This window comes from Mizuhopecten yessoensis, unplaced genomic scaffold (assembly GCF_002113885.1).
Source record: "Mizuhopecten yessoensis strain PY_sf001 unplaced genomic scaffold, ASM211388v2 scaffold9587, whole genome shotgun sequence".
In the NCBI taxonomy this organism is placed as follows: domain Eukaryota; kingdom Metazoa; phylum Mollusca; class Bivalvia; order Pectinida; family Pectinidae; genus Mizuhopecten; species Mizuhopecten yessoensis.
The window spans coordinates 35858-55125 of NW_018408122.1; the positions used below are offsets into that span (position 1 = coordinate 35858).

The 19268-nt window shown below is 38.4% G+C and overlaps 1 protein-coding gene across 4 annotated transcripts in view; it reads left to right on the forward strand.

Annotated features, from left to right (window-relative positions):
• The first annotated feature begins 2946 nt into the window (after positions 1–2946).
• The window catches only part of LOC110458437, a 61959-nt gene continuing 45637 nt past the window's right edge, over positions 2947–19268 (forward strand). Inside the window, exon 1 of one of the 4 annotated variants that reach the window (XM_021510122.1) lies at positions 2947–3405. In XM_021510122.1, coding sequence (XP_021365797.1) covers positions 3345–3405 — 61 coding nt within the window. In that variant the 5' untranslated portion in view covers positions 2947–3344. Of the gene's footprint in view, positions 3406–18249; positions 18428–19268 lie in introns of those variants that run through there. The other 3 variants (XM_021510121.1, XM_021510120.1, XM_021510123.1) reach the window with 3 other exon arrangements.

The following is a 19268-nucleotide window of genomic DNA, read 5'->3' on the forward strand; positions in this document are numbered from 1 at the left end:
GTGTCTGATCCCATTTGTATATTTGCAAATAAAATATGTTTAAATCAAAAAATTTTAATCATAAGTATAATTATATAAATAGTAAGATACTTGGCGCGTCAATTTTAACCAATAAGCAAGGGTATGAAAAGCCATATATTCGCAACATATTACCATTCATGTCCGTGATCACATTGTACCTGTCCGTGATCACATTGAACATGTCCGTGATCACATTGATCATGTCTGTGATCACATTGAACATGTCTGTTATCACATTGTACATGTCCGTGATCACATTGTACATGTCTGTGATCACATGAAACATGTCTGTGATCACATTGAACATGTCCGCGATTACATTGAACATGTCTGTGATCACATTGTACATGTCTGTGATCACATTGTACATGTCTGTGATCACATTGATCATGTCTGTGATCACATTGAACATGTCTGTGATCACATTGAACATGTCCGTGATCACATTGTACATGTCTGTGATCACATGAAACATGTCTGTGATCACATTGAACATGTCCGCGATTACATTGAACATGTCTGTGATCACATTGTACATGTCCGTGATCACATTGAACATGTCTGTGATCACATTGTACATGTCTGTGATCACATTGAACATGTCTGTGATCACATTGAACATGTCCGTGATCACATTGTACATGTCTGTGATCACATGAAACATGTCTGTGATCACATTGAACATGTCCGCGATTACATTGAACATGTCTGTGATCACATTGTACATGTCCGTGATCACATTGAACATGTCTGTGATCACATTGATCATGTCTGTGATCACATTGAACATGTCTGTGATCACATTGAACATGTCCGTGATCACATTGTACATGTCTGTGATCACATGAAACATGTCTGTGATCACATTGAACATGTCCGCGATTACATTGAACATGTCTGTGATCACATTGTACATGTCCGTGATCACATTGAACATGTCTGTGATCACATTGATCATGTCTGTGATCACATTGAACATGTCTGTGATCACATTGAACATGTCCGTGATCACATTGTACATGTCTGTGATCACATGAAACATGTCTGTGATCACATTGAACATGTCCGCGATTACATTGAACATGTCTGTGATCACATTGTACATGTCCGTGATCACATTGAACATGTCTGTGATCACATTGATCATGTCTGTGATCACATTGAACATGTCTGTGATCACATTGAACATGTCCGTGATCACATTGTACATGTCTGTGATCACATGAAACATGTCTGTGATCACATTGAACATGTCCGCGATTACATTGAACATGTCTGTGATCACATTGTACATGTCCGTGATCACATTGAACATGTCTGTGATCACATTGATCATGTCTGTGATCACATTGAACATGTCTGTGATCACATTGAACATGTCCGTGATCACATTGTACATGTCTGTGATCACATGAAACATGTCTGTGATCACATTGAACATGTCCGCGATTACATTGAACATGTCTGTGATCACATTGTACATGTCCGTGATCACATTGAACATGTCTGTGATCACATTGATCATGTCTGTGATCACATTGAACATGTCTGTGATCACATTGAACATGTCCGTGATCACATTGTACATGTCTGTGATCACATGAAACATGTCTGTGATCACATTGAACATGTCCGCGATTACATTGAACATGTCTGTGATCACATTGTACATGTCCGTGATCACATTGAACATGTCTGTGATCACATTGAACATGTCCGTGATCAAATTGTACATGTCTGTGATCACATGAAACATGTCTGTGATCACATTGAACATGTCCGCGATTTCATTGAACATGTCTGTGATCACATTGTACATGTCCCTGATCACATTGAACATGTCCGTGATCACATTGAACATGTCTGTGATCACATTGAACATGTCCGTGCTCACATTGAACATGTCTGTGCTGACATTGAACATGTCTGTGATCACATTGAACATGATTTTATATATGAATTGCAGTGTGTATCCTTTGTAGGACGGGGTCTGGTTTTATTTTGTTTAACGTCCTATTAACAGCTAAGGTAATTTATGGTCATTGGAGTGTATTGATAAACGGAAACAGGAAGTACATCCCTTGTTGAAAATCCAATGTAGGGAGACAGTATCACAATTTCCGCAAATTCTAATGTTTAATATTAAACTGATGAATATTGTATGTTTATTATTGACAAAACAGTGTGTTCTCCCAATATTAAAGTATTTCAAAGCAATCCAGGCATTAATTCAGTGGGTGTTTTTTTTATCAATGAGTCACATGTGTCAATTTTTCTGTACTTCAGGAAACCGGCTACCTATTTCACTACTATGAAGTTTTTCAAGAACGATAACTCTTACCTGGAATTACTATGTGTATATGGTTTTATTATAAAATGTCATTTTTTAATCGTTTAATGATAATTAATTTTACACAATTTCAGCGTTTTTGAAATTGATATACATTAATGCAATACTAATCTATGTCAGTATCATTTTGATCGACATTATTTTGCAAAACATTGTGTGTTTCATTTTTTTTTCAAAATTCGCTCATTTTTACATAGATTTCCATTTAAAATCCTTACAATTCTGACAACCTATATTTTTTTTGTGGCAGAAATTTTTCTTTACTTCAAAGCAATATTACTAGAAAATTTGAAGAAATTCTACTGAGAAATGGCGACACAATCCTATTACCTTAAAGACAGGGTGTAGGATGGGGCCCATATATATTACGCTGAATGCATAAAGTGTATATCTATAATTACGTGTTCTTTGCTGACTACTTCCCTGGCCTGGGCCGTCTGTGTTACCTGTGTTTTACCTGTGTGTTACCTGTGAGCTACCTATGTGTATATACTTAGGTATGTGTCACATGTATAAGTGTCGATCGATTACACATTAACAGAAGCATGATTGATACGAATGTCTATACACACATACACGCGTATACATACCAATAAATGAATGTAGGAGTATGTGTACCAATGTTCCAAAGATCCCGGAAGTAAATAGACAGTAGAAGTACAGGATGTCAGCCCCCGTGGCAACATCAGACTTTCCGGCCGATGTAAAACCCTTATAGTTACTAGTTTAACATGTGTCACTTGATTTCAGCGATTCGTCATTACATATCAGGAATTATCTGACTATGAGATGTTCTAATTGACGGTAAACGTTCCCCACGGTTATCATACACGCTATCACGTAAGACAGTGAGTGGCTATTAGATGTTCCTGGGGAGTCTGCTGATTAAGTCGATGTGACCACTGAGAAAAGGATTTGTTTTCTAATTTGATAACACTGTAGTAACAGAAGGAATCAGAGAACAACAAGTAACATGTCCTGCTGTTACCCAATCACCAACTTGTTCAAGAAAGACAAGAAAACTACAGAACAAGGTAAGTCGCCCTCCCATGTAAACAGAAAGCCCACACAGGGGCCTGACATCAGTAATGAAGATGTACAATTCTACATTATCAATTTTATGACCAACTCGGTTTGTATTCTAATTTCAAACCCCAAAACCGTATTTTCTGAATGTAAACTTTGATGTTTTCAACTAATTGTTGAGCAAATTAAAGCTATATATGAATAACTGTGCATGGCTAACTCATAGTCTTGTTCAACCAGACGCTTGCTCACTTGTCATTCTCTATTCGGCGTAGCTTGCGCAGGCAACAAGAGTCTGGTTGAATGAGACTAGGCTAACTCCCGGTAGATCAGGGATAGTCACGCTCCAGTTCTCGTTGGTTTCGTAAGTTCAGTTTAGTCCCACGAAAATAAATTGGAGTAAAAGGAGATCGTTACACGACAAACACCATTTTAGTCCTAGTGCAGCTGCAGATTAGATTTATGAGAAAACATTAATAAAAAATGCTTTCTAATTGTAATAATCATAAAAATCAATAAATAAACAAACGAACATTTTGAATACAAGGTTACAAGATATTTTTCAAAATGTTTAAAAAAATGTTATAAGTATTTGTGAATTTTATAATAAAGCAAACAGTTTATGTAGAGGGCCCAGCACATTCAGCAATCTGTTGAAAGATTTCTGAAGTCATAAAATGCAACATGATTTTGGTTAAATATGAGACTTTCTCTCCTTACATTGCCTGGATGAAATAACAATTAATTCAATCAAGCTTTTATTTAACTCCGACTGAAAGTGAATGTAGGATCAGTAGCTATTCATAGGCACTTGAACAAGCGGGAATTGTACATGTACAACAATACCGGAAATAGGATACTTGTGCTGGCTGTAAACTACCGTGTTTATACTTACATGTTAGAGTTTTAAAGTTCTGTGGATAGAGTCAGGACCCTATGTACTGCAAGCGAAAATATTGTCATGGATTGTACAAGTTTAAAACTCCATTGCATTTTTAAAGTTCTGTAGATAGATGGAGACCCCTAGCTGTGTACAGGAATAACAAACATCGCATTAATTATATAATATTAACACTGTATATTGGATTTTTAAATTTCTAAAGATAGAGGCAGGCCCCTTGTACTGTAAGAATAAACATTGTCATTAATTTGTGCAGTATTGTCAACCAATGGTGTGCTAAGAGTTTTAAAGGTCTGAGCTCACGTGCGTTACACTTTATCAGATTTACGATATATAAAGCCAAATCTCGCGAGATTCGGTGATATCAGCACACTTTCTTTAAAATGAAAGCAAACTAGGAACTTTGTAGGTTTATTAAAGATCGCCCTTATTTAGGATTATTTTACAAACCAGCCATATTAGGTAGCTATAAAACGGATTTGAAAACTTGAGATGAAGCTGTATATGTACTACAGACTTAAACCCGTAACTTCCTGGTAAGAACAGGTTACCATCAGACACTTACCCTGCCTCAGTGAATGGTATACCTGTCACTAAACCCGGATTTAGACAAAGAATAGCTGTAACTCAAAGCCTTTATTGAAATATTCTTGGAATTCTTGCAAGTGTTGTGAACAAGCTATATTTAAAAATCGATTCGGGATGGTCGGGTGGCAGTGGGGTTTCTAGGTCAACTGTCCCATCTAGTTGGGTTTCTTGGTCAATTGCCCCATCTAGTGGGGTTTCTAGGTCAACTGTCCTATCTAGTGGGGTTTCTAGGTCAACTGTCCTATCTAGTGGGGTTTCTAGGTCAACTGTCATATCTAGTAGGGTTTCTAGGTCAACTGTCCTATCTAGTGGGGTTTCTAGGTCAACTGTCCCATCTAGTGGGGTTTCTTGGTCAACTGTCCTATCTAGTGGGGTTTCTAGGTCAACTGTCCTATCTAGTGGGGTTTCTTGGTCAACTGTCCCATCTAGTGGGGTTTCTAGGTCAACTGTCCTATCTAGTGGGGTTTCTAGGTCAACTGTCCCATCTAGTGGGGTTTCTAGGTCAACTGTCCTATCTAGTGGGGTTTCTAGGTCAACTGTCCCATCTAGTGGGGTTTCTAGGTCAACTGTCCCATCTAGTGGGGTTTCTAGGTCAACTGTCCCATCTAGTGGGGTTTCTAGGTCAACTGTCCCATCTAGTGGGGTTTCTAGGTCAACTGTCCCATCTAGTGGGGTTTCTAGGTCAACTGTCCCATCTAGTGGGGTTTCTAGGTCAACTGTCCCATCTAGTGGGGTTTCTAGGTCAACTGTCCCATCTAGTGGGGTTTCTAGGTCAACTGCCCCATCTAGTGGGGTTTCTAGGTCAACTGCCCCATCTAGTGGGGTTTCTAGGTCAACTGTCCCATCTAGTGGGGTTTCTAGGTCAACTGTCCCATCTATTGGGGTTTCTAGGTCAACTGCCCCATCAAATGGGTTTTCTAGACCAACTGCCCCATCAAATGGGTTTTCTAGACCAATTGCACACAATCCTCTACCGTAGTGTTGTACAGCTCTAGGTTCCAACACAATCCTCTACCGTAGTGTGTTGTACAGCTCTAGGTTCCCACACAATCCGCTACCGTAGTGTGTTGTACAGCTCTAGGTTCCAACAAAGCCCTCTACCGTTGTGTGTTGTACAGCTTTAGGTTCCCACACAATCCTAAGTCTCATAGCAGACTGTATATACGGGTGGTGGAGGGTTTATTAAGGTAAGTCCCACACAATCCGCTACCGTAGTGTGTTGTACAGCTCTAGGTTCCAGCAAAGCCCTCTACCGTTGTGTGTTGTACAGCTTTAGGTTCCCACACAATCCTAAGTCTCATAGCAGACTGTATATACGGGGATTGGGGGGTTTTTCAAGGTAAGGGACGAATGACACAGTATCCTAAATCTAATAGCAGACTGTATATACGGGTGGTGGAGGGTTTATTAAGGTAGGGACGAATGACACAGTATCCTAAGTCTCATAGCAGACTGCCAACAAAGCCCTCTACCGTTGTGTGTTGTACAGCTTTAGGTTCCCACACAATCCTAAGTCTCATAGCAGACTGTATATACGGGTATTGGAGGGTTTATCAAGGTAAGGGACGAAGGACACAGTATCCTAAATCTCATAGCAGACTGTATATACGGGTGGTTGAGGGTTTATTAAGGTAAGGGACGAATGACACAGTATCCCAAGTCTCAAAGCAGACTGTATATACGGGTGGTGGAGGGTTTATTAAGCTAAGGGACGAATGACAGTGTATCCTAAGTCTCATAGCAGACTGTATATACGGGAGGAGGAGGGTTTTTTAAGGTAAGGGACGAATGACACAGTATTCTAAGTCTCATAGCAGGCTGTATATACGGGTGGTGGAGGGTTTATTAAGGTAAGGGACGATTGACACAGTATCCTAAGTCTCATAGCAGACTGTATATACGTATCCTAAATCTCATAGCAGACTGTATATACGGGTGGTGGAGGGGTTATTAAGGTGAGGGACGAATGACACAGTATCCTAAGTCTCATAACAGACTGTATATACGGGTGGTGGAGGGTTTATTAAAGTAGGGGCCGAATGACACAGTATCCTAAGTCTCATAGCAGACTGCCAACAAAGCCCTCTACCGTTGTGTGTTGTACAGCTTTAGGTTCCCACACAATCCTAAGTCTCATAGCAGACTGTATATACGGGTATTGGAGGGTTTATCAAGGTAAGGGACGAAGGACACAGTATCCTAAATCTCATAGCAGACTGTAGTATCCTAAGTCTCATAGCAGACTGTATATACGGGAGGAGGAGGGTTTTTTAAGGTAAGGGACGAATGACACAGTATTCTAAGTCTCATAGCAGACTGTATATACGGGTGGGGGAGGGTTTATTAAGGTAAGGGACGAATGACACAGTAGCCTAAGTCTCATAGCAGACTGTATATACCGGTGGTGGAGGGTTTATTAAGGTAAGGGACGAATGACAGTGTATCCTAGGTCTCATAGCAGACTGTATATACGGGTGGAGGAGGGTTTATTAAGGTAAGGGACGAATGACACAGTATCCTAAATCTCATAGCAGACTGTAGTATCCTAAGTCTCATAGCAGACTGTATATACGGGGATTGGGGGGTTTTTCAAGGTAAGGGACGAATGACACAGTATCCTAAATCTCATAGCAGACTGTATATACGGGTGGTGGAGGGTTTATTAAAGTAGGGGCCGAATGACACAGTATCCTAAGTCTCATAGCAGACTGTATATACGGGTATTGGAGGGTTTATCAAGGTAAGGGACGAATGACACAGTATCCTAAGTCTCATAGCAGACTGTATATACGGGTGGTGGAGGGTTTATTAAGGTAAGGGACGAATGACACAGTATCCTAAGTCTCATAGCAGACTGTATATACGGGTGGTGGAGGGTTTATTAAGGTAAGGGACGAATGACACAGTATCCTAAGTCTCATAGCAGACTGTATATACGGGTGGTGGAGGGTTTATTAAGGTAAGGGACGAATGACACAGTATCCTAAGTCTCATAGCAGACTGTATATACGGGTGGTGGAGGGTTTATTAAGGTAAGGGACGAATGACACAGTATCCTAAGTCTCATAGCAGACTGTATATACGGGTGGTGGAGGGTTTATTAAGGTAAGGGACGAATGACACAGTATCCTAAGTCTCATAGCAGACTGTATATACGGGTGGTGGAGGGTTTATTAAGGTAAGGGACGAATGACACAGTATCCTAAGTCTCATAGCAGACTGTATATACGGGTGGTGGAGGGTTTATTAAGGTAAGGGACGAATGACACAGTATCCTAAGTCTCATAGCAGACTGTATATACGGGTGGTGGAGGGTTTATTAAGGTAAGGGACGAATGACACAGTATCCTAAGTCTCATAGCAGACTGTATATACGGGTGGTGGAGGGTTTATTAAGGTAAGGGACGAATGACACAGTATCCTAAGTCTCATAGCAGACTGTATATACGGGTGGTGGAGGGTTTATTAAGGTAAGGGACGAATGACACAGTATCCTAAGTCTCATAGCAGACTGTATATACGGGTGGTGGAGGGTTTATTAAGGTAAGGGACGAATGACACAGTATCCTAAGTCTCATAGCAGACTGTATATACGGGTGGTGGAGGGTTTATTAAGGTAAGGGACGAATGACACAGTATCCTAAGTCTCATAGCAGACTGTATATACGGGTGGTGGAGGGTTTATTAAGGTAAGGGACGAATGACACAGTATCCTAAGTCTCATAGCAGACTGTATATACGGGTGGTGGAGGGTTTATTAAGGTAAGGGACGAATGACACAGTATCCTAAGTCTCATAGCAGACTGTATATACGGGTGGTGGAGGGTTTATTAAGGTAAGGGACGAATGACACAGTATCCTAAGTCTCATAGCAGACTGTATATACGGGTGGTGGAGGGTTTATTAAGGTAAGGGACGAATGACACAGTATCCTAAGTCTCATAGCAGACTGTATATACGGGTGGTGGAGGGTTTATTAAGGTAAGGGACGAATGACACAGTATCCTAAGTCTCATAGCAGACTGTATATACGGGTGGTGGAGGGTTTATTAAGGTAAGGGACGAATGACACAGTATCCTAAGTCTCATAGCAGACTGTATATACGGGTGGTGGAGGGTTTATTAAGGTAAGGGACGAATGACACAGTATCCTAAGTCTCATAGCAGACTGTATATACGGGTGGTGGAGGGTTTATTAAGGTAAGGGACGAATGACACAGTATCCTAAGTCTCATAGCAGACTGTATATACGGGTGGTGGAGGGTTTATTAAGGTAAGGGACGAATGACACAGTATCCTAAGTCTCATAGCAGACTGTATATACGGGTGGTGGAGGGTTTATTAAGGTAAGGGACGAATGACACAGTATCCTAAGTCTCATAGCAGACTGTATATACGGGTGGTGGAGGGTTTATTAAGGTAAGGGACGAATGACACAGTATCCTAAGTCTCATAGCAGACTGTATATACGGGTGGTGGAGGGTTTATTAAGGTAAGGGACGAATGACACAGTATCCTAAGTCTCATAGCAGACTGTATATACGGGTGGTGAAGCTGGCTTATTTTTATGTAATTTTACAGTTGTACCCTGAACATGTCACACTTTAATAATCTATTTCAATTGCATTGAAAGAGAAGTAGAGCATCTATTTATTATAATAACCCTACTACGGTACATAAACGCGTGATTACAACAATATTATATAAACATATAAATAGATACAGCGTCAACGTCGGATATCTTTGAATTCCCAAAAAGTAAATTAAAAGCAAATTTAATATTGTCTCTGCTACATAATTGAATAAAGTATGAAATAGTTTATAAAAGTTATTTAAAGATATTCGTTTGCTTTTACTTTCTCGTGTGTAGATTTTCGTATTATTTTTAACAGGTACAGATATTTACCTACTAATTTCCTATATACAACTCATTTTCTCTTCCTTGAGTATATAATATCATCTACCATCTGTTACAGGACCTTAACCGTATGGCCTTAACGTGTAATAATTAACAAGGACCAAGTTCCAATAAATCCTGTTTAATACAAATGTACTTGTTTTATATACATCATGTGTGATTTGTTTCCTTGTCAGAATTGAATACCTGCGTCCTGTCACCAGTTGTTTATAAGTAAATGTGAAGTCTGTGGAAAACTAGCTTACACCATTTAACGCTTCTGTATACTCACTATTCAGGACTCTTTCACACGATAACACGGTTACATGTGTACGTCATCATAGAGATTGAATGCCTTTCTCTAGTTGGGATAGCTCTACAACTTATTTGAAAATATAATGGCAAAAGGTTCCGTTATACACGTCATCATTCCCGATATCACCGGATTCCGCTGTGGACAAACATTTTTTTTCTGCACAGAACGTTTTCAGATTTTTAGATTTTATTTCCAACACTCAGACACATGAACATGTGTAACACGATGTATATAAACATGAATTTACATGTTAAACTATAACAGGGTGGACATAGTATGCATGTATATAAAGACACTGATATAAGGGAAAGGGCTTCGTATAAGTTGTTCAACTTGTGCCCAATCCGATTGCTTATAATATTGGCAATAAAATATGTTTAAATAAAACATTAAATTTCGAAGATGACAACGCATTAGTCTAATTGAAAATTCAGCGAAGCTAGGGGGCACAACTCTGCCTTACCTCAACTTCAGTCGTGAGGGCTACGGAAGTGAACGTTGTTCAGGAAATTTCGATAAATCAGACAAAACGTTAAATAATTAACGCTGGAGCAAGTATGTAGGGGTCAGCTATACATGTAGGCTCATTTGGAGGTGAAGCTGGTAGAAATAATGGGGAATAACATTTTAAAAGAATGAAGAGCGTCACTTGGATCCTTATGTAATCCATAATCCATAAACATACATATACGATAGGGTCCTTGACACTGTGTTATCTCAAATCGTTATCCACTGTCTTAATCACTAACGTTTTACCAAGGAGCATGCTGCATGCTGTTTGCTTGTTAGAGGTTTACAGAACATGCTTGCATCAGCTCAAGTCATATAATGAAGACCCGTGCCAAAGGGGACTACACCAAACTAAAAAAACCATCCCAAGTGTTGTAATGAGACAGTAGAACGTTTTTTGTTTTATATCTATTGTTTGCTCTATTAATCATCTATTTAGCAATTATTATTATTATTTTTTTTTTTTTCATCTATCTGTTGTTTTCTTTTTTTTCCTTTTTTTATATAATACTCTTTATTGGTTATATATTATCATATTATTACATTAATAACCTATGTGATTTAAAACATACTTCACATTATTATCATTATATGTATTGGAAAACATAATTAAGTATAAAGAAAAGGAATGCTAAAATATATCATGTTCTTGTAATGCATAATATGATATATATTATATAGAATAATGCTACAAAAAATAAAAATAAAAATGTAAACAAAATATTAAGAAAGATTTTTTTTTTATGGAAAATATATATTCATAATGGTATTTATATTATTATTATTATTTATTTGGCAATATCAATCATAAACAAATAATAATGAAAACGCACACTGTCACGGTATTGTTATTGATGATGCTGAATGATTAACACTGAGTGCAAAAACAAATAAAAAATTAAGCAGAAAACACCGACTCTGCAGCCCACACATAAGTCGCATCTTATGATTCAACAAGAGTGATTAACATAAGTTGAAATAACTTGTTTCATAATTGTTGTAGAATAGCCAATGATTATATTACTAGATGTTAGGGGTTAGGGACGCCTCTCGCGGAGTTACGAGTATTATAATTTGACAACATTTTGTTTACCTATGAATTTCATAAAAAGAATTGTTCAATCAGTCTGTGCACCACCGTTCAAAATAAGTATTCCTTAGGTACCCTTATGTGTATCTGATATTTCCAATCCACTCCTCATTATCTGACAGCCTTTGTTCACAGTACGATTGTAATACCCAGTTGTCTGTGTCTTTGACCTTAATACACTATGAATACAACGATTCTCGTGCAACCAGTCAGCTGATATCACACACAATAACAAATCATATTACCACAGGTACAAAATGTACTAGCCTCGTCTGTCAGTACACCTATAATATGATCAAGGTTGCTAACTCTTTCCCCCTAGTAAAATGACCCAGTTCCAGAAAACATGTGATTTTTTCACAATCGCTCATACATTTTGTAGTATGACGCCTGGAGCAGTCTAGATCGACAAGAAAATATATTTTCTTCAACTTGATGTATGATTTGCCATATATCATGCAATATAGATTTCGGTAGACTTTATGAAACATCGAAACATGGTCGAATTTCAATTGGTCGGACACTAACGCGCTCCGCAGGATATGTAGATCAGCTACTGCTATTCATTGCCACAATGTACATGACAAAAATTCCATTCAATCCCTATTTGTTTTGCATTTTGAAATAAAATGAAACTTGAAACTCACCTATGTACATAGCATCACGCAACTGTAGTATATACCTGTACAGGTACATACATTCTACTAACCTAACACGGTATTTTATATTTAACAACATAAAATATATAAATATATTCAATACGGTTGTCACAATGATCTCAAGATTTAAATTAAATGCAGCAGCAGATCTATTTTGATTTTAACATTGTTATCTAAGTAAAAGGCTCAGAACGAGAACGAAACCTCGCGCCTTCAAACCGCCCAAAATGATGCAGCATGCGTCGGAATGATCAGTAATATAAGTAAGTACTTTATTCAAGCAGCTGTTAAGAGAAGTGGTATATTATGAATATATAAACTATATCAAAGTCTCCGACTTGTTACTTTATATTGACTTCCATGTCTCATACTTAACAAAGTGTTATAATCTCATGTTTACCATGTAATATATAGGAATTGTTCTACCTTCATGTTGAGGCTGTTTTGTTTTTGTCCTGGAAATTCGGCTAGATAAAGGCTTATTTGTATAATTTCATAAACAATATTTAAACAACGACAGTGTAGCATACCACACAAAGTATGAGGAACATATGTTGTAAGTTTATTTTTATAATCAACAAAAATGATATGGAAATCGTAGCAATGTTTATAGGGAAAGCAAGTATTGACCATCAAGCAGAATTACGATGTAATTGACATCATTTTGAATAATTCCTGTCATTTACTGTCCTTGCGGTCATTTACTGTCCTTCCGGTCATTTCACTGGCTTGGTCATTTCCATGTGAAAGTAACCAAACAATGTCTAGAGGGAGTTAGTCTGTATCGCTGGAAACTGCTGAGGGAGTTAGTCTGTATCTCTGGAAACTGCTGAGGGAGTTAGTCCATGGAAATGTTTTAGTTTTCAGACTTATACTTCTGATAGATGACTAACTCGCTGGACAGCGATTTCAGTATAAAAACGGGGATATAGCTAATTAAACGAATTATTGTTACATACCTTGGATGAAAAGGTGTTGTATTCATTCTTAAAATGCACAAATTACATTTTTCATGTACTTGGTATTTTTTATAAATTTTAATTTGTACGTCAATTTACATCGCTATGCGCCCTGGGAATCGTGTGGTTTATGTAAGTTGTGTAAACACAGGACTTGAAAGTCTATTACTGAATATTTAGATATTTGATATATAAAAACCTATTTTTTTATTTTATACATTTTATTGACACAGTACGTACGTTCTTCGCATTGTCAGTTAAACCAAAAGTATTGAAATAAGAAATGTGATATGTGAAACGTCATAGCAACAGGTATAATCAATCATGTTCATAGGTAAGTCAGAGTTACATAAAACGTGAGGGAAAAACAAATTATCAAAAGTATACTGATCCTTGGGATTTTGAATTTAGTTCTCAGTCATTAATCACATAGAAAAGAAAGGAAGATGGTAAGAGACGTCTTTTCAGTGGAACATGAGTTACGCTGGGAAGATGGAGATAAGAACTTGATTGACTTGGAGAGTGTAAGAGACAGATACTAGTTTTTTTTACACTTGTATACACTAATATGATGACGACTTAGAAAACCCCCTATCCTGATGTTGATGACATTCTGTGACGAGATAACCCCCTATCCTGATGTTGTTGACATTCTGTGACGAGATAACCCCCATCCTGATGTTGTTGACGTTCTGTAACGAGATAACCCCCTATCCTGATGTTGTTGACGTTCTGTGACGAGATAACCCCCTATCCCGATGTTGTTGAAGTTCTGTGACGAGGCAACCCCCTATCCTGATGTTGTTGAAGTTCTGTGACGAGACAACCCCCTATCCTGATGTTGTTGACAATCTGTGACGAGATAACCCCCTATCCTGATGTTGTTGACGTTCTGTGACGAGATAACCCCCTATCCCGATGTTGTTGAAGTTCTGTGACGAGACAACCCCCTATCCTGATGTTGTTGACGTTCTGAGACGAGAGAACCCCCTATCCTGATGTTGTTGACGTTCTGTGACGAGATAACCCCCTATCCTGATGTTGTTGACGTACTGTGACGAGACAACCCCCTATACTGTTGTTGTTGACGTTCTGTGACGAGATAACCCCCTATCCCGATGTTGTTGAAGTTCTGTGACGAGGCAACCCCCTATCCTGATGTGGTTGAAGTTCTGTGACGAGACAACCCCCTATCCTGATGTTGTTGACAATCTGGGACGAGATAACCCCCTATCCTGATGTTGTTGACATTCTGTGACGAGAGAACCCCCGATCCTGATGTTGATGACGTTCTGTGACGAGAAAACTCCCTATCCTGACGTTGTTGACATTCTGTGACGAGAGAACCCCCTCTCCTGATGTTGATGACGTTCTGTGACGAGAGACCCCCCTATCCTGATGTTGTTGACGTTCTGTGACGAGATAACTCCCTATCCTGATGTTGATGACGTTCTGTGACGAGACAACCCCCTATCCTGATGTTGTTGACAATCTGGGACGAGATAACCCCCTATCCTGATGTTGTTGACATTCTGTGACGAGAGAACCCCCGATCCTGATGTTGATGACGTTCTGTGACGAGAGAACCCCCTATCCTGATGTTTTTGACGTTCTGTGACGAGACAACCCCCTATCCTGATGCTGTTGACGTTCTGTGACGAGATAACCCCCTATCCTGATGTTGATGACGTTCTGTGACGAGATAACCCCCTATCCTGATGCTGTTGACGGTCTGTGACGAGATAACCCCCTATCCTGATGTTGTTGACGTTCTGTGAAACACACATGTTGACTTACTGTAAAGCTTGTCAGTATTGACTTTCGTTAGCCGTCTACCGGAAATACACATTCAAGCAAGTAAGTGCGAACTTCCGGCACTGGTACATGTACATAGTATGACAAACACATACAACGTTATAATGTGGTTAACTTCATCATTGATGATGGATGCAAAACTTTAATCCGGGCTCTTTGTACTATGTATGGTAAGTTTGACAAAACTTTCACGCACAAGTGGTTAGCCGGTTTGACGTCCCCAGCAGGTACTTTCTCAAAAGAATGAAATCAATCACGGTCGCACGATTTATATTATAATATTTTGCATAACTGACAAAAAAAATCATGTTTTTGAAGATATAAAAATAAATACTTAAAAATATAAAATTTATATAAAACATGTATTGTACTACATTACCAATATCAGTTTTAAAAAATTCCCACAGAAAATTTACTGTTACAGGTATATATATTACATAAATAAGTTATTTTAACGCCGAAATATCTCTATATTCTATGTAGATTTTGTCATTAGATCCCAGTAAAGTAAACGCCTTTCACGATTTAAATAGACATAGTTAATGTATTGTCCTGTAATCTAAGGTAAACGGTACCACTGTTTCAGTCTAATCGAGAAGAAGAGTTTCTATTATTTGGAAAATGTTCCCTTATGTATAGAAGAAGCAGCTAAAAGGAGTTGTTTCAGCCCTAGAGTTATTTCCCCTGTCAAGACGTACACTTTGTGGTCCATTATCGACACGTGTTTGATTCAGTGTCATTCCTAGACGGTAGCATTAATAAAGTGTAAAGTGGAGGCTCGACAATGTAGGGTCCTGAGTTCGATCCTTCTATTTTCTATTCCATTTTTATGTATAAGATTCAAACAACAACTTTGATTTTGAATAATGCATGGCAACGTGCGACTCTTAAGGAATATAACAGGGGCCTGCGTATTTGTTACAGCTATATTTGGGTCTGAACTAATCAGAGAAATCGCATGTCCCTGTGACGGATACTTCTTTTGAAACGTTATAATGCCGTTTAACTTCCTGGTACACTTGACCTTGACACCAGGAAGTCCTGCGTTCAATAGATATGAGTCTTTATTTGTATATGTTTATTTGTAAGTGCGTGGCTTTTTCATACAGGTACAGATAGAGCTTTGACCTGGAGATCAATGTACAGGACTGAATGGAGAGAAAACTAAAAACAGGTTTACCTCACAGGGACCTGATAATTAGTTACAGTAGTCACATTTGGATCTAAACAGTTCAGAGTTATATACGACGTTTTGGGGGTTTACATAAACTCTCCAATTGATTGTCATTAGGGCTAACCTTTTCACTGAGAGTTTATCTTCGTCTCTGAATTATCAGGTCCCTGTGAGGTCGACCTCTTTCCATTATATCTTTACAAATATATTGAAATTTCATAAACAGAGGTTCAGTTTGAGATCCTTTGAAAAATGTAATAACAGAACAAATCGCCAATTTTCGTTTTTCCTAAAAATCTAACGATGACAAATGGACCAGATTTAGTACAACTAAACCCTGAACTCGAAAATTCAGGCATGTCACGCCTTGATGTCTTTTCATATTTTCATATTTCCATTTGCTCTGCATTGCCACTATATAACCCTACCAAACAAAATAGAAAGATATCAAATCATAATTCTCACATAACTCCCATTGGTGTAGTGATATGAAAAACATGTTCGTGACGTCGTGACTGAATGACGTCGTTTTGACCGACGTCTTAAGTGTATTATTGACGTCACGAAAACACTACAATACGCATTCCTCGTGGTAACCCACCCTTGCTACCGGATAAGAAACCCCAGTTGATCAATGTAACTCGCAACAAATAATGTATAAAAGGTGATTGTCCTCACAATGGAATATATGGATTAAATTGTTGAAATTAAATTGATGATTTTGTGTTTATTTCCACGAACTGTATTTTTTGTTTTGCATGTTTACCTTTTGATCTTAATATTTACCTTTTATACATTATACTGTTGAATGACACGTCACTAGGTGTTATTGCCATTGTGTCTGTTTACAGTTTGTATAATTCACCATGGAAACAGTAAACAAAATAAATATTGTCTGGTGAGGAATGTCCTTCTCAATCACATGATCCAAATCCTAACTTCCTCCATGACATACATCTATGACCTCTGACCTTGGACCTCAAGTATCACCCGCGCCTATACTGCGCATGTTATGTTGATGTAGATCTTGCTGCTCAGTTGATGATGAGTCAATAAAAACAAGCTTGGGATGTCTCCGTGACACATCGGTAAGATCTCACTCAGTACTTCCGGTTGGGTGGGGTGGGATGGGGCGGTGGTGGTGAGGTGACCGTTGAGCTATAATATTAGTCCGCAATTATAATACATACATCTTCATCATTATTAATATATGATAAAACAACAGATAGTGTTAAAATACATATCATATCATGTGGTTGTTTTTTCTAAATGCAAACGGAAGAAAAATAATTACTAGCTTTGTCGGATAGGGTCGCTTATATTAGAACTGTTATTTATAAAAAAAAACAGGTTTGAAAAAAAGCGAGGAAAATGTTTCTCATTCGTGATGTCAAATGTCATGGAAAACTGTCACCCCCGTCTTGTGCAGTGATTCCTTTTCTATATAAAGCCGAACACAAAGGTTTGACAGCCCTGTATAATTCAGACAATTGGATGGAAATGACGGAACGTCGGATTACGCAGGTTTCATTACACAAGGTTGTTGTAAACTTTTTTTTTAATATATGCCGCATGAAGTTAGAGACATTTATTTTAAAAACTGTGTAATTTTTAATTGACAATAATATCACCTACTTTTCATTTGCTTACTTGTACGTACAAGATAAATATTTATTACTGTGAAGAGCCGAGAAATAAAACCCGCTATCAAGTAAATACATACATGTTAAAGTGCGTACAATGTAAGTGTGTGGGGGAGATAACATTCCTGTTCAACTATTTGATGTAATTTATTTTTAATCTAATGACAACCGCATTAAGTAACATTAAAAGAATATATTTGGAAAACACGATAGTTACACACAATTTACCTGTGATCAAGATTACAGTTATCAAACTTTTATTTATATTTCAAACATATTCCCCTTGTGTGCCCCTCGTTTTTACTTCCTGATGTAAGTTTCATGTCGTTAAATCCCGGTCAGCTGGGCTGTTTAATCTGCAGGGTTTGCCTCTCCTCACCATTGTCGTCTGTCCGTACGTACGTAACGGTAATCAGGATGAGTAGCGGCTTTTGGAATAGTTTCTTTTCCAAGTTTAAAAAAAAGGATATTTCCCAAGGTAAGTGAAATGTATGGTTGTGGGCATAGCGAACTATTATCAACAACTGTCGTCTGTTTAGTGAAATCTGTATTGTGGCTGGTCGTCACCTAACCCTGTATACAAACGTGTATTCTCGGCTTCTGGTGACAGGGTACAGCTTATCGTAAACAATCAGTTAGCTTTCTGTTTTGTCAGTTAAACTACCTTTTACGTATGTTTACGCCTAGCATGATATGACACAGTTTATAAATGTACAATGAATGTAGATTAATACGTTATCCGACGGGAACCATGTATACTACTGCAGTACCAATGCGTGGTCGGATGGCGCAGTGGATAACATACTCGCCTTTCACAAAGGCGGCATGGGTTCGATTCCCCGTTCGGATGTGAAAAGGTATGTGGTCAACTGCCTGATCACGTGGGTTTTCTACGGGTACTTCGGCTACCTCCCATATCCAGACCCCCACGCTCTAATAACTGCTGTGGTGAAGTGGATAAGGCGTCTGACAAACTGCTACCACTAGCCCTCTACCGCTGGGTCGCCGGTTCGAAGCATACGTGGGGTAATCGCAAGGTCGCTGTTTTTTTCCGGGCACCCTTTCTTTCCTCCACCAACAAAACCTGGCACGTCATAAAATGACCATAGCTGTTAATAGGACGAAAAATCACAAGATCCTATTCCTATTTACCTGTATATTTGTTGTATATGAAGAATGAAATAAATTATTGTTTAAACATCATATAGCTGTGTAACTGTTAGCTATAATAGCTGTGTAACTGTTAGCTATAATGAAGCTGTGTAACTGTTAGCTATAATAGCTGTGTAACTGTTAGCTATAATGAAGCTGTGTAACTG